Source organism: Parasteatoda tepidariorum, chromosome 5, assembly GCF_043381705.1.
Source record: "Parasteatoda tepidariorum isolate YZ-2023 chromosome 5, CAS_Ptep_4.0, whole genome shotgun sequence".
In the NCBI taxonomy this organism is placed as follows: Eukaryota; Metazoa; Arthropoda; class Arachnida; order Araneae; family Theridiidae; genus Parasteatoda; species Parasteatoda tepidariorum.
In genome coordinates, this window is record NC_092208.1 from 36,551,985 (window position 1) to 36,569,726 (window position 17,742).

Here is a 17,742-nt window from a genome sequence, read left to right on the forward strand (position 1 = left end):
AAGACAAAAAAAATTGTGTGAATTAATAAAGCGAGGTAAGACTTCAAATTATCAAGAATAAGTCAATTAAAAACATGTAATTATAAACAGAAGGTTACCGTTTTTAATAAATAGAGTGCCTTTTAAAAACTGGAACTGCCCTCTTAACATTTTGAACGGCCTCAGGTACAGCTATAAAATTGGCGTTCTAGGTATAGTAAAATTGCCATGCGCTACTTTATTGGACTTTATAGAGCACCACCTGGTGATAAACTGATGAGTTAGCATTCTAAAATTGGAAACCGTGTGAATTAGGAAGAAAAAGCTGGATTCAAAGTTGTCACGAATTTAGTACAAATGGACACCTTGTAGATAAGCAAAAAACCTTTAAGTCTTGAAACTGGTTTCTGTTTGATTTTGAATTTATACATCGCAACGTAACAAAATAAACTTAGGGAAAAAAAGAAGAGCAACTAAAAATCACAAGATACCTTCATTTTCGATGTTCAAACTGTGCTTAAGCTGTGTTGAAAATCAGTCAATCATAAATTCTTTTTATAGAGCACAGATCTCATTAAAAAAGCTTTATGTTTTGATGTGATTTTTTCATTCGTTCAAAATTTCTTTCTCTGGAGTATAATTTTGAGAATTGCTAAAAGGTAAAAGTTTCTAGATACCTTATCAAAAGAATTAAGTGGATTCTTAACAAATACTTACTGTATAATCACTTAAGCCTGACACCACTTTTAAAGCTACAGCTGAAGAAATTCAAAACTTAAATAATTGGCCTGATTTGTTGAAAAATCCTGCATGTTTTATAAATTCTGATTAAAAATGTAGTCATTAAGAGTTTTAAATTAGTAACGTGCAAAAATATGTAAAATTTTATTAAAATTTGATGCATCATTACAAAGTTAAATCATAACAAAGATGTGATGAAAATAGTTAGAAGCGCCTACCGTTTGGAATCTATTTTCAACTTCATTCGACAAATAAGGGGTTTTTAAAATGATTTTAATTCCTTTTAGCTCCGATTGACTTTCATTCGTTAGATTTTAAGAAATTTTTTGCCTTCTTTTGCAAAAATTCAGATTATTGTCTTCCTTTCAGAAATTGATTAAAGTTATCACCCTTAAGTTGGTGCATCAAATTAAACTAGTTAATAAAGCTTGTCAAATTTAAAGTATTAAGGAATTGTTTAAAAGGCGAAATGTGGATGTATGCATTTTTTCTTTAACACTAGATTGCCTAAGGAAGTCATTTTGACTATTTTAAATTTCAATTAGAAAAACAATGATGTACATAAGGACACGATTTCTTAGAATTTTGTGACTTTTTGCACGACATGTAATTTTTTTAATTGTTAATATTTATTAATAACTTGTTATATAACTGTAAATAATATAAAATATGTTAAAAATTAATTTTAAACAAATTTATTTACGCATTCACAATCCAGTCATTTTGACTGCTTTTGGGCAATATAGGTATATACTAATTTTCCGTCTTTCTAGTGTTAAGAATTATGACTAAGGAATATTTTAAAACATTTTCATGTTTATGTTAAACAAAAGTCTATATTTTATTGTAGGAGAGAATAATTTATTGTACGTTTTTGAAGATTACAAATGGCACCCTGACTGTTTTGTTTGCAAATCTTGTCAACGTTCCTTAGCAGGTTCTATGTTTGCCATGAGAGGTAGTGATATTTTCTGTCAGAATTGCTGTAGTCAAGAGTCAACAGCTTCGGCAACTGCTAAGCCCGCTGATTCTACCGTGTGACCGCATATGAATGTCATCTATAATTGTAAATCATATGAGGAATTTTGTCATAAATGGAATAACTATTGTGGTGCTTGTAATTTTTCTAATCACTTTATTTTACTCTTATCATGTAAACAAACTGATATTGTAAATTTCTAATTAAATATTAAATAGTGGTGCGTCCAATGCTGTTAATTTTTGTTAAAATCATGTCTTTAACTAAATTGTTTTTGGTGTTGATATCACAAATCTAAAATGTAAGTTTATAAATTCACATGAATTTTGTATTCTGACGGAAAAATAGTACTTAATCCTGATGAAGAGGATCGGAACAAGAACTGATGTAATGGAATTTCTTCCTCTGACTGAAAAATAATGTTTAATTCTGAAATATGTTAGGAAAAAGATCGGAATAGAATATGATGTAGTGGAATTTTAAACTCTAAACAGAAAAATAGTACTTAATTCTGAAATATACAAAAAGAGGATGGGAACAGAAGCTGATGTAGAGGAATTTCTTCAGATTGCTGAGATGTATTCTGAGAAACGAATCAGCATCTTTTCGCAGCGCAGAAGATAATATAAGTAACATAAAAAATGTATATGCAGGGCAAGAAACATTTTAGCATAAGAAATTATTTGAAATGCTTTTGCTTTGCCCATAAATTGCATAACTGAAGAAGTTGGCGAAAAATATTCCAACTCCGCGAAATATTGAGAATTCACGCTTCTGAAATATCAAAAATATCTTGCACATGCATTTTGCATTCTTGTATATCCATTTTAGCAAATGTCTTGCAAATGCCCTCGCATATTCATTTTAGAGACTACCTAAAAGTGGTTTCAAACGTTGTTAGTTAAAAAAGAATTTCTCAATTTTTTTTTAAAAATCGGAGGAAACTTTTTCTATTTTTATATAGGAACTCTTTTTTTTTTCTTCTTTTTTTGTGAACAATTTTCTTCTAAAATTTAATAATGAGAATGTAACATTTAAACGAGTACCGGGTAAAAATATAGTTTATAAAAATATTAAATCCTTCCGAGTCGAAATTGTCTTTAAAGTTTGAAGCCCAATCAGATGTTTACAATCTTAAAGACAATTGTTTGACCCATAACTGGGTAGCTTGGCCCAGTTATGGGTGAAGCTACCTGGTTTTCAGGGTAATTTCGAGCAATACGTCTTTGTATATTTACTGAAAGAGAAAGCTAAGAAAATATATTAAATAAAACGTTAATAAAATCCTTAAGTTCTACATTAAGCTTAGAAATTGTGCTCGCACCAATTGTAAATTTATTTGCGAGAATGACACATGCTGTAATCATTATCTGCATCATAATTAATAAGTATCCATTGTAAAAAGAATAAAAATACATCAATATTATTCGGCAGTTCTCAGTACTAAAAAGAACTAAAATGGACACAAAAAAAGAAAAAAAAAGGAAATAGTATACGATAAAGTTTTCCACTACAAGAATGAAAAATTTTACTCGGGAAGTATACTGACAGTCACTGAAACGCTATGACAATTTAGTACAACGCGTAAGAAAATAATAATAAAAATCATTATTCCTTTATCTTCTGCTACAAGGCATTTAACGAACTAGAAAGGAGAAAATATTTTAATTTGCAAAAATAATCATCGAAAATTTACGAGTAAGGTATCAAACCACGATGCAACACTCCGTAGTTTTCAAATATACAAATTTTTACTGTACCTTTAAAAAAAAATATATATATAAATAGGGATTGGGCAAGTAAAATAAGGAATTATGTAGGAAGACTTCAACAAAAATATTAGATTGCAAGGCGTGGCAATAAATAAATTAGTAACCAATTTAGTCCATTTTGCGACAAGTAAACAAACACCAATTGATGTAGTTTTTACAACCCAGGACTTGAAATGTTGTGGCGTTTACGAAGTCTATTCAGCTACCATGTTTCCCAAAATAAAAAATTTGTAAAAAAAAATTACAAATGAGTAACTTGTGATTGCAATAATGCAATCACGACTTTCTTTCTTTTGTAATCTATCTTCTATCTTATTATATAAAACGCTAATACGCACGTATGTATGTATGTATCAATAAAACCGATGATATTTCTTTTCTCGCGCTGGCAACAGTTTTCATTTTTAATTGATTGGATTCGGCGCGCAAGAGCACGTAGTGAGCAACCAGATAACAATAACCAGAGTGAGCATTATCAGGTTGTTCAATTCAGATTCATGCACTAAAAACATGACAATATTTAATTTAAACTCAATTAGGAATTAATTAATTAATTGAAGTGAGAATGCTTCAAAAGGCCGCTGTTGAATTGATATTTTTCTACTGGGAGCTACCTAAACGTCTAAAAAACGTTTAAGTGTTTGTATTGAATGCATTGAATTTTTTTATATTTCGCGTTTATTTATGCATTGAATTTTCACGCTTTTAAATGCAGAATATTAGTGAAGCAATATTTGATAATTTATTTTGCTAATATGTTTCTTATTTAGCTAATGTTTTGATTTTTTCTAATAATATCTAAATATTGAATCTAAATAGCTAATATACTTTTTTAAAAGCCAATAAGAACATTGGTAGAATTCATCTACATAAGTACAATACTATGTCTTTGATGATAAAATACTATGTCTTTGATGATAATATATTATGTCTTTGTTCTAGAACATTGTGCTCATTGGCGAGCGAGCGCAGCGAGCCTTGGTTCACGGCGTGAACCACATAGGATTGCGTAGCAATACTCGGGGGTTGGCGAGCGTTAGCGAGCAGGGGGCGGAACCTCCTAGTTAATCATAATTTTCTTATTTTTCTTTGCTCATGTTTATTTCATTCTGTCATATGATATATTCTACTGAAAACAGAGGGAAAAAAATCTACGTTAATAATGCTTTTCCATATTTATTCTTCAATTAGTTTAAAAAGATTAGTAGTACATGTCATCCATGTTAATACATATTAAATTCAACATTAAAATTAATATAAAAACAAGGAAAATGATGAAAAATTAAAATATTAAAAAAAAAAAAAATCGTAATTTACTTCGCAAAATGAAAATTCGTAATTTTAATCAAAAATAATAAAACAAAACGTTAACCTAACGCGACAAGTTGGCAGATAGCGGGAAAGTTCAACAGAAGAATTCATTTTTTTTCATTGGTGAGGAAATTTAAATGACGCGAATATGATCTCATTTCTTTTGGCGAGAATGCCATTTCGATTCGTTAGTTCACTACGATAAAAAGATCCTTAAATAATTTAGATCTTTATTCATTTCTATTCTACATTACGCCAAATAAAAAGCCGCGATGGCTCAGGGGACCGAGCGTTCACCTTCCAATGAGGCGAGGCGGGTGCAAATCCCAGTCGATACAAATTCCGCATCCGGCTTGCACCGACCACAGTGCTGACGCGAAATATCCCTGTGGTAGACGGATCATGGGTTAGAGTCCCCTTCAGGCTAACCGTGGGAGGTTCTCGTTTTCCTTCTCTCCATGTAACGCAGATATTGGTTAGCGCCATCAAAAAGTCCTCCCCGAAGGCAAATTTCTCCCAATACTCGATCCAGGAGTTCTCTTGTCTATATATACATATAAAATAAGAAATCTGAACCGCGATAGCTCAGGGGATAGAGGGTTCACCTACCAATGAGGTGAACCGTGGTTTGATCCCGGCTATGGCTGGTCGATACGAATTCCGCATCCGGCGTGCACCGACCACAGTCCTGACGTGATATATCCTCAGTGGATCCTGGGTTAGAGTCCCCTTGCCATCAGGCTAATTGTGGGAGGTTCTCGTGGTCTTCCTCTCCATGTAAAGCAAATGCGGGTTAGTTTCTACAAAATGTCCCCCACGAAGGTAAATTTTTCCTTCCAGAAGTTCCCCTGTCTTTTGGATTGGGTTCAAATTTACAAGGCTACGTAGTTGAACATTAGTAGTCGTAAACCCAAAAAATTAGATCGGCTGTTCAACGATGGTTATGAAATAAGAAGTCTATATTCTTTTTCCTACAATTTTCCGTTTCTTTTTAAATTTTTCAACTTTCATTCACATTGAAATTGAATTCAACATTTTGAATTCAACTTTCTTTACCTTCTTTCTCTGAATCGCTGAAATGAATTCTACCAGTGTGCTTAACTCTCTCTTTGTACATGCCACAACTCCTGATGGTAGACCTATAGTCATTACAGTAAAATATAAGGAGTTCCCAGTTTAATGTTAGGGTCGCAGTGAAATGTATTTCTTTATTTATTTATAAATAAAGTAATGCATTTGGACTAACATTGCGTGGAGTAACTAGTTTGTCTTTAGTTACTTCACGGGAAGCGTATAAGCTCTTTGATCAGTCTGAATTATAGTGCATGCTAGTATTTAAGTTTTTTCCTGTAATTCGTGATCGCAACGCTCGAGTACGCCGTCTAGCGGGAGCCTGTAAATATCAGACATTAATTTATCACGTTTTCATTTAGTTCCATCAAAATCGTTGACAGAATCAGACGCCATTTTTTAGCAGCGAATAAGAAACAAAATTTCCCTANAAAAAACGTTGTTTTTTATATTCGAGCAGAAATTCTTTCTATATTTATTTGTGGTATTTAGCACAAAATATTTAACTTAGATCCCCTGAATTAGACAAGCCGACTTATCATTTATTTTTGGAACAAGGAGCTAACATAAGCACAATACTAACACAACGTTAACTTGCGAACTTGTTTGCTCCAATATTGCTTGATAGGTCAGCTCTGATAGTATAGGAGCCTTAATTTAACTCTGATGTAAAAGCGTGACGTATACGATTTTAGCATCAAAATATTTTGTCTAATTGAGCTCTAAGTTCGTAATGAATTTAAAAAAATATATTATTAATAAACTATTTCAGATTTGTCAAAAATGTAAATAAAAATTTCTTGGAAAATAATTTAGTGAGTGTAAGCTTCCTGTCCGAATTTGACACTATATTTGGATGTATTTTCAGATAGTCAAGCTATAACATTTCCAAGAAGCGTAAGCAATGCTACAGGTAAAATACAAACACAAGTGAGTGTTTATTTGATTGTAATAGCATGAGTTTTTTAAATTAAAATTTTAACAATAATAATAAAGCGTAGTTTTTCATATACGCATTTATTATAAAAATCACTTTTATTTTGGCTATTTTTGTAGCCATATGTCAGGGTAATTTTATAGCCTGATGTATGAAACTTAGTTTATAAATAAAAAATAGCATAGTTCTGATTTATTGTTAAATTTTTTATGAACTAGATTTCAATTCTGTAAGACTGGAATATTGCAACCAGAATTTAGACTTTTTCCGACTAGCTAAGCCACTCTCACTCTTTACTGGAGCTTCGTGCCTGATGACGATGCAAGTTAAGTTTTTAAGTATTTTGTAACAATAATAAAGAAAGTTTTTAGTAATTAGAAAAGCTCAAAAATAATGGAGCAGTTCTTGAGGTGGTCACCATCAATACAAGGGACAACAAGGTGAATCCTTAACTTCAATCCGATATAAAAATGCGTTTGTAAATAGTTATGTCCAGTAAGTTAACGAAAGCGAGCAATTCATACTTTTAGAGGCAAGAAAATGGGGATTTTATTGTTTTTATTGATTAGATATTCCACTTCTTATCCACTTTTGCATCTTAGGTGGTCATGAACGTGGATTAAGGGAAGACGATGCGTTTTTGGTATTAGCCGGCGTGAAAAATAAACGGCCTCACAGACTGAGCACCTTTCAGAGAAGCGCACTGACTTCTCTGAAGTATGAGATTCTTAGAGACCAATGTAAGATTATGAAGAGGTGCTAGTTATTTTTATAGATGTTAGTTTAGTTTATTTTCTCTAGTTGACTTTTATAGATGACAAAACTTGTCCACACGGAGCTGATTCGGTTAAGAAATACCTAAAAGTCGAAAGTATTTTGTTTCATTTTATTACCATCGTTAAACAGCCAATCCAGTTTTTGAGTATACGACTGCTAATATTCAACTCCGCAGCCTTGTAAATTTGAACCCAATTCAGAATACAAGGATCAAGTATTGAGAGAAATTTGCTTTCGTGGAGGACTTTATGAGGGAACTAACTCACATTTGTTGTTGTTGTTGTTCCTTATCCTCCAATTGTCTGACGGAGTCATACAAGATCCAATAGGTTGTTGACCCTCAAAAAGTCGATGACAAGAAGTGGAGTAGCGTATAAGTCCTCCTTGGAAAGGCCCAAGCAGTCAAGGATATGTTCGGCAGAGGCCTGCTGGTCTTCACATTTGGAGCAGACTGCATAAGTCTTTCTTCCTTCAAAGTACGAGAGACTATTCGTGTGTCCACTTGCCAATCTGGAAATTGCTGTTTGAGACGCTCTATCACCTATATGAACAAGTGAAGAGCCCGGTTCCTTGGCCGCATACCAGTTATGAGAGGGGGGGGGGTCATCCACTCTTTTGATAGATGGCTTTTGATTTTGGACTGATTCTCTGAGTAGGTAAGGGCTGAGGACGCAGGTGTTGAATGACTACAGCCCTCCTTGGCCAAGCGATCCACTTGCTTATTGCCAAAGATGTCAATGTGGGATGGTATCCACTGAAGATGAACGTCGTGGTACTTTGAAATAAGTTGAAGTTTAAGAAGAATGGAGATGCTTGCTTTGTCTCCATTTTTTGTCCAATTGTGTAGGTGTTGAAGGGAGCTGCGACTGTTCGACAGGATCCAAAGATCTCCAAAGTCACTCTCGTTGATTATAGCATCGATGCCCTGTTCAATTGCGATTAATTCACTTCTAAAGACTGAAGTGAAATCAGGATTACGGAGACAGATGGAGTAATTTTGCCCAGATTTTTCAATGAAGACGCCGCTACCAGCCAGGTCTCCCAGTCCACTACCGTCTGTGTAAATTTTTACGGCGTCCTGGGAATCTCGCCTAAAATTTCCAAAGCTAGATGCCTAAGTTCAGCTGGAATATGATCTTTCTTTGTGACCGGAGCAGAAAAGCCGAAGTGGACTCTGGCGATTACTCGCATTTGTGTGACGTGGAAAGGAAAGCCACGAAAACCTTCCACGGTTGGCTTCTATCTCTTGATGACTTTAAAAATATTGAGAGTATTTAGATAATGGAGAGACCCGCTTGATCTTCAAACCGGAATTCCTTCGACCATATCTGACATGGTCTTGATAGAGCAGTTGCAGTTCACCCCCTCTTCCTTATAAGCCCTCCTGAAGCTAAAAACTGCTTTGCTTGAAAATTGGAATTTACTGTTCCAAAATTTTTTAATCTCATAAGTAGGTCGAGAGTTTGTTTTGAGGCCAGCATTGCCATCCTTTATGAATCATATCCTTTATGAAACCCTCCCCAAGGGCAATTTTGCTATATCATTTTTAGACTTTCTTTCTATGATGCTCAATAATTTAGAATCTTGACCTTTCATTATCTCTTTGTTATCGTCCTTTTTGTCAAAGTTTGATGCATTTTCGTATAACATTTCACTTCGTATGACACTATATTTTTTGAATTAGCCGCAAAAACGGTTTTTTAAATTTTTTTTTCCTTCCAAAATTAGAATTTGAAAACTTACTAAATAAAATATTAATTTAAAAAAATTTATTTTCATTAATAAATATAAACAATCATTTAAACCGTACTGTAAGTTCTTGCACGGGATTCAATAGAGCAAATGTTTGTGTTGTAGTTTCTTGATTAAACAGAATTCTGTTTCAGCAATTATTTTAATATTTTCTTAAGTGTGGGAGAAAATAAGATAAAAATTTGTTTACATATTAGAATAAATAATTATATATTAAAATTACGACAGTTATATTTTAAGATAAGAATAATTTATTTTTTATTCAACGTTATTCAATTGATATATTGTTTTTAAACAAAAGGTAAATTATAATATATCATGAGTATAGGGGAGAGTATTTTTGTTTAACTGAAACATGTTTATTTCAATTTAGATACATTTCTTTTTATTTAAATGAAAAAACAGCCTGTTTGTGAACATTTTGAGCTACTACCACGACGAAAGCTTTGTAATCATTGCTATAATCTCAAGGAAGATCATATCTTTGTCGACGAAGATATTTCCGATCTTAAAGAAATTCTCCATGACATAGCAAGTACTCAGGAAATTTCCTATCCAGTTTCTGACTTATTATATTCTTGGATTCCACCAAAGTGTCCCTCTAATCGTCATGAAGATTATTTTGAGGAAATACCCACAGATATGGTAAGGTGAACTTAGATGTAGAAGTTCATTCAGAACTTTTTAAAATTTTTTTTCGAATACTTTTTCTTCTAAAAAATTGCATAAGTTTTTAGCGAGGGGATAGTAGTAATAAAAAGCTATAAAAGGCGTTCTGTAAGAACCAAATTTAATACACATTTTTTGGAATTCTTATCAAACATGAAAACAAAGAAAACTGACTACACTTTAGGTGACAGAAATTAATATTTAGGAGCTCGCCTAAATATTAATTCCTGGAACCGAAACAATTTCAATCACAAACAAAATGATATCAAAATCCGTTATGTCATAATTGAGGAGCGTCGATAGCAAAACACAATCCTGTTGCAAACATGTTTGGTTAGTTATTATGACCACTTTTTTTCAATTCAATTATTTTTGTCATATTTCATAAGCGTTTTTGATTTTCCTTGCTTAAATATTTATTTGCGACCCCTAAATACAAGTTGTTCCGTAAATGCCGATTATATTATATATTTTTAGAACTCCTATCAAAAATAACAATAGAAAAGTACTTATATAACAATTTAATCAATATTAATATTTAAGAGAGGAAGAAACAAAACCTCTATCAAAATCGGGTGAACTGCAGTTCAGGAATTTGTATGTACTAGACAACAAAACAAGTTTGATTGTGGGAGGAAAAAGAAGTTGAAAGATAAATATTCAAAACAATTTCAAGTTTCAATCTCCAATTAAATTTGTTTTTATGTTTATTACATTCGTTTCCTGTACTGTGATTTTTCAAATTTCAATAGAGTTTTCTGTTTTTTTCTCTGTCAAAATATTCATTTGGAATCCCCCATTGAGCATTCATATTGTTTTAATTTTTTATAAGGATTTTAAAAATTTATATTCATATATCTGTGGTTTTTAAGGATCGTTCTATGTATTCTGAAAACATATATAGGAAGGGTGGTCTTTTCAGAACATCGTGCGTAAATCTAACTTATTGTGTAATTCGAAAAAAGATAACATTTCTTATATATTGCAAAGAAGTGTTAACATTTCTAGACATTTAATCAACTGATGCAGTATAGGTAAAACACTCAGAGTTCTTAGGTTTAAAATACGTTTTGAAGTTTAAGTTCAATGGATACATTGCCTATTAACTTAAACCAAGTCAAACGAAATAGTTTTAGCAATTCTTAAATTAAGTAATCAACGGATTCCCACCTCCCTACGCCTTTTTAAAGAAAAATTCTAAGATGAAATAAAACAGAGAATGTTTCAAAATCCGTATTTTGAATTTTGCTCCAATAAATAATTATGGTATTTAACGTTTGAATAGAAGTGAAATTCAAAGTGTGTAACACACTTTGAGCGTAAGTCCAGACACTTTTATTGGATTTTCCCATTAAATGGGAATGCCATTCAATGAGAAAGTGAAGGAAATTACTGGATTTTGCTCTAAAGTTCTACGCTTGAAAGGCTTTATTACGCTTGAAAAAGCTTTAATTGGAAGTTGAAAGCACAAAACATATTGTTTTTATTATTTTGAATTTGAGTTTTTGAAATTATTTCAAATAAGTCCTAGTCATAAATATTTATATCAATTATGTCGTACATTACTTTCGTAAGGTGCCGAAACTCGGATCCGAAGGAGCACTAAACAGACTGAAGGGTCTTTCCAAACAAATACCCATAACTGATCTATCAGAGAGTCACTGTCGTTTCGTGGAACCAGAATGCCAAGCTGAATTGATAGCCTTTGTTCAGAATCTTAAAAGCAAATATTTGAGATTTGGATCTGTTAAGGTTGGTATTAACTACAGTATCTGTCTACCGGAGGATTCAAAATTGTATGTCTCAATAATGTTTTAAAAAATCCTAGAATTTTTTTTTGTAAGCCGTATAATGAGATTTTTTATTTCCTCTTGGTTATAAATTCTATGTACATAGAATTTATAACCAAGAATACATTCTATAAATACTATGTACATAGAATTTATAGTACTAGTACATAGTTACTAATAGATAGAATTTCCTTCTAGTACGCTATTGATCACTTGTTTGACCTTTGTGTGACATTTGAGCATTTAAGGCTTAAATCATATCTCTCTACTGAGTTCTATCATGGGTAATATTCAATTAAAGTTCACACTTGCAGTTAGAAGTTCAAACGCATAACGTATTCGTATAGCTCTTATTTCTTTATTTTCCCCTCGAAAACGGCGTATTTTTCATTTAGTTAGAAGAGTTTTGGCATTTAGCCTTTATGTCTAGGAGGTAAGACTCCGGCCAAACTCTGTTGTCTTTCCGTAGACATGGTTCAATAAGTTTTTGTGATTAAGATTAAAAGCTTTCGTTGGATGGAATTTTAACTCTGTCTTCTGTTTAACAGTGTATTACAACAAATGGCTGTTCAAGAGAAGGAAATTTCTTTAGTGACAGATTCATAGATATTTTCATTATTTTTTTACCGTGTGCACCAAGTTTGCCTTGGTAATTATTTTTTGGTGGGCATGATATTTTAGTATTTTGTCTTTGACGTATTTTAAGTGATTTGCCCAAGTTAGTAGGGGATCTAAATGAAACTTGAGATATATGAGATAGTGATTTTGATTGCTTAATAATTGTATTTATCACAAGGGATCTTCGCTTCATCTTCGCTTTGCCTCTGCCAAAAATGATTCCAAGTTTTAGCAATTTCCAAATTGTCGCTGTGTAGCCTATTACTATAAGGGTGGAGACTGCTTTAGAAGCATCGTCATTAAAAGGATAAAAGATGGATCTTGAAATATGAAGAAGGATCAATTTTGTGTCTCTTACCAACTTGAGTTTAAAAATTTCGTAAATGTGGACCTCAAACTTTCGATCGCTTTCTGATGTAAACTATTGGTGCGATATCTTCTACATTCCGTTAATACTCTCATATTTTGCAGGCCAAAACAAGTACGTTTATTCAGAAAAAGTATGCTTTTATGTCTTATTTCATAAAAAAGAGATCTACAAAATGCTGAAAAAAAAGTTTGTTTATGAAGAGAAATTACGCTTTTGTAACTGATTTCATAACTTTATCGCGTTATCGTCTGCTCTAATTAATTAGCATGCTTGAAATTACCACTTTAAGCCATTTAGATTAGCATGCAAATCCTACCATTAAAACGAAAGTTATTCTGGTATTTAATAATTATTTATCAAAAACATTAATTTATTACTTTAAACTTATTATGAATTATTTGATTTCAGGAATGGGAACCAGGTTTACTTTTGCAGTGCCTTAGATGCCTGGCATCGTTTAAAAATAATGAATTAGTTGTTACGCTCTCAGTTACAAGGCCACAAGCATTTCACATAGCATGTTTTGTATGCAATGAGTGCAGTGCATATATAGTGGATTTAATTTATTGTTATAGAAAGGGATCTATATATTGCGTTCGTCACTTTTCAGAAACTTTGAAAAGCAGGTATGTTTTTATAAATTTTAGTCAGCATAAAAATCTATATTACTAATAAAACTTTCGGATATTTAAAGTAACTAAAAAACTAAAATATTGTCCTACAAAAACTTCTAGCAACATGTCAAATTTGCACTGGCTAATAGAACTTTATTCGCAAATATGAGATCAGTTTTATGAATTGGAGTTTTTGGAGTTTACTCCAAGATGCATACTGTAATAATACTGTTTGCAAACACCACAGAAAAGTTTATTCGATTTTAATTGTAAGAGAAGAATAGAGATATTTCATTCTTTTTTTGTTATAAGAAAATGATTTGATGTTGTATTAAAATGTTTTGAAAATAAACATTTAATTTTAATACAAGAAAAAAAAATTCTAACGCTGCAGTGACTGTATTTTTTTATTGTTACTATTTCATTAAAATAAAAATTCATATGAAATATTTATTTAAAAACTGAGAATTCGATTAATACATTTTAAGTAAAGAGTTCAAACTAGATTCAATAAGAATGTTCCCCAAGTTCTTAAAAATGATAAATTGTATTTTATTATTCTTCAATTTAGCTTATTTTTCTGATTAGATTATTCAAAGTATTGATAAAAATAATTATTATTAAATAAAGAATAATGGCTTCACGAAAACTATGAACTGGATCTTTCAGAAAGTCTACTTTCAAACGATTGTTTACTTTTCAAAAGTTAAAGGAATTCGGAGCGAGCTTCAAAAGCTATCCCATTCCGGAACTATCCCATTCTAACGGCTAATAAAATGTCATTTCGTAGTTACGGTTTATTTGAATGAGGTATTTAATTACTTGTCTTGTTTAACACTCAACATTCTTCAAGAACTAACACCTATCCATTTTACAGAACTAATATAAAGCCAAAAACCAAATAATTTCAACTAATTTACAAAAAAAGTGCCATTTTCTTTACGTGTTCTAGTATTAAAGTGGGAAATCTTTTATGTATTTCTCTGAAGACAACTTTTAAGAAATTATTTACGAAGATGATTTTCGGTTGATGACACCTGGTTTTTCCTCTCTCTGTTGTATAGGTGCCATGCTTGTGACGAACTTATTTTTGAGCTTCAATTTACCCAGGCTCGTGATAAGTTCTATCACCGAGACCACCTGTCTTGCTTTTCTCCTGACTGTGCTCTACCACTTGAGAATAATAAGTGCTTTGAAAAAGACGGTGAACTCTATTGTTCCACCTGCTATAAGAAGATCTTTAATTGTGCAAAATGCGGAGAGTGTATTGCAGTTGGTAGCCGATATATCGAGAATGATGTAAGATTTCTTTTACACACATTCCTTTACTAATAAGTGCTCTAGGGAAAAAATAGTTTTACTAATTATTAGTTTCTAAAATTTTTTAATGTATTTAGGCTAAATATAAGTATCAAAATCTTAAACTTCTAAGCGTTATAAACATTAGTTTCNAAAGTGAAAGGAATTTGGAGCGAGTTCCAAAAGCTATCCCATTCCGGAACTATCCCATTCTAGCGGCTAATAAAATGTTATTTCGCAATTTCGGTTTATTTGAATGAGGTTTTTGAATACTTGTTTTGTTTAACACTCAACATTCTTCAAGAATTAACACTTATCCTTCTTATAGAACTAATATAAAGCCAAAAACCAAATAATTACAGCTAATTTGCAAAAAAAGTGCAATTTTTTTTATGCGTTCTAGTATTAAAGTGGAAACTCTTTTATATATTTCTCTGAAGACAACTTTTAAGAAATTTATGAAGATGATTTTCGGTTGATGCCATCTGGTTTTTCCTCTCTCTCTTGTATAGGTGCCATGCTTGTGACGAACTTATTTTTGAGCTTCAATTTACCCAGGCTCGTGATAAGTTCTATCACCGAGACCACCTGTCTTGCTTTTCTCCTGATTGTGCTCTACCACTTGAGAATAATAAGTGTTTTGAGAAAGATGGCGAACTCTATTGTTCCAGCTGTTATAAAAAGATCTTTAATTGTGCAAAATGCAGAGAGTGTATTGCAGTTGGTAGCCGATATATCGAGAATGATGTAAGATTTCTTTTATGCACATTCCTTTACTAATAAGTGCTCTAGGGAAAAAATAGTTTTACTAATCATTAGTTTCTAAAATTTTTTAATGTATTTAGGCTAAATATAAGTATCAAAATCTTAAACTTTGAAGCGTTATAAACATTAGTTTCTAATCATTAGCTTCTAAAATTTTTTAATGTATTTAGGCTGAATATAACTATCAAAATCTTAAACTTCGAAGCGTTATAAACTTTCTTTCGGACGGGATTTTTTTGTAGTCGGTTTTTTATTTTTCGGTTTAACATTTTTTCTAGATTCCACCAATATTAGTATATGGGGAAAACAACTTGGTTACATGAAGTTTCAATTTGTGACATTGCTTTCACTAAAATGCAACAAAGAGCCAGACAGTGTTAGTTAGCTATCATTGCAAATAAGAACCAAACGCAATTAAAGTTTAGGTATCCTGGACCACTAAATTATTAATGTAGTCTTTGTTGCATCAGTATAAAATTTACGAACCGGCTTCGGGTTTTAAGAAATTGTTTTCGAGCATTTGGTTTATCAATCAATTAATCAATTTTTTTGAGAGAGCTTATTCATTTCCTTTAAAAGTGAAAGTTATTTTTTTCCTTTCAGGGTAAGTGTTGGCATTTAAATTGCATCACCTGTGAGAAATGTGATGTGGTTCTCTTGGACTTAGTGGAACACGAAGGGAAGTTTTATTGCATCAAATGCTATGATGATGATATTGCTCCTCGTTGCAAAGAGTGCGATGGTTTGTTTGAAGGACACGCGAAAGTTATCAAATATGAGGTTGATATCAAAGTGAACATGTTAGTTAATCAATAAAATGGCTTTTTTTATAGAATTCATGCCAGTAGGCTTTGAGCATAATACTTAAAATTATTATCTTCATACTTAAAATTATTATCTTAATACTTAAAATTATTATTAAAATTTTTAATAAGCTCGCAAAAACAATGATATTTTGTTCCAAGCAGTTTCAAAATTTGATAAAATAGTTTAATTTAGTCAATATGAACTGTTTTAATCTTTCAATTAAAAGTTTTCTAATTGCGTTTGTTTAAAATTGAACATGAATTAGCATTTAAGGATGTGCTACTATGATTAAATAGCAACACATTTTTCGAAACTTACTGAGAACTCTTAATCAAATCTAATATGAAACGTTTATTTGATGCTGTATGATTCGAAGAGTTAACACTCAATTTAGTTTCTCGATTATATTCTTTTTTTACTTTTCTTTATTTCCAGTTAATTCTGCAATGAAAACAGATTAAAGCATTTCTGCAGTTATTATAAACAAAAACATCGATCCGTATTTATTCTATTATTTGTTTGAAAGAACTTGTGGTGCCATCCAATCATATAAATATGAATTATATTCATCATAATGTTAAATATAAGAACAAAAAAAAATTGAGAAAGGTTAATTACTAATGTTAAATCGTAATTCATTTTATGCGATATAAAAATATCATTTGTCTTCATTAAAATTCGATATCTTTAAAGAATTATCCAAACATTCTGTAGAATTAATATAAAACAAATAACCAAATGATTTTAAAGAATTTCAAAATTCAATTCAAAATAATAATAAAAAAAATATGAATTGATCGATTAACAAGTAGTTAAGCTTATTACTGAGGAGCACTGCACTCGTTCGAACAAAAAGCTTGCCATTTTCTCAAAATTTTGTAAGGGTCGAATTAAATTAGAATGAAAACTTTTCTTTACTGTTTTGCGAAATTAAAGTGTAGTAACAAAAGTAATCCCACACTCTTTCTTGTGTTCTTCCGCATAATAACTGTTTTGTGGCTTGCCAGTTTGCTGTTCTTCTAACATAAGTCTTATTTACTCAAATGATCTAATTCTTTTTTCATATGTACACTTGTACGGCAGAGTTTAATAGATTTAATATTTTAAAACAGATCTATCTCTTTTTATAACTGTGATTTCGTGCAGTGAAATCCACGAAATCTGTTTGTTTATTCAATAAAAATAAATTAAATATTTGAATGAAATGCATTTTAAACTTCAAACAGGAATCTTTTTTGTTTTTATATATGTATAATTAAAAATCAGTTTTGACTGAATATCAATCGCAAAACTAATGTTCCTCGCTTATGCTGCGTTATTCTTGTTGCAAGAAATTGTTTAGTAATTTCTTCGCGCTTATTTTAATCACCCAAGTATAAGTGTAAATTATAGTTAAAATGTAATATTAATTACAAAGCGATCAGTTATTAAAACTGAAAAAAATCAATTGAAATTAAAACAGAAGTAGTTAGTATTGTATTTTTTAACATT

At 31.4% G+C, this 17,742-nt stretch overlaps 1 protein-coding gene across 1 annotated transcript; it reads left to right on the plus strand.

The window, feature by feature from the left end:
* Positions 1 to 9,712: 9,712 nt before the first annotated feature.
* Positions 9,713 to 16,260, plus strand: LOC139425632 (prickle planar cell polarity protein 3-like). Its single transcript, XM_071181032.1, has 4 exons — positions 9,713 to 9,964; positions 11,564 to 11,740; positions 13,175 to 13,291; positions 16,048 to 16,260. Exons 1-4 carry the CDS (start codon positions 9,713 to 9,715, stop codon positions 16,258 to 16,260), a joined length of 759 nt encoding a protein of 252 aa, XP_071037133.1.
* The last annotated feature ends 1,482 nt before the right edge of the window (positions 16,261 to 17,742 follow it).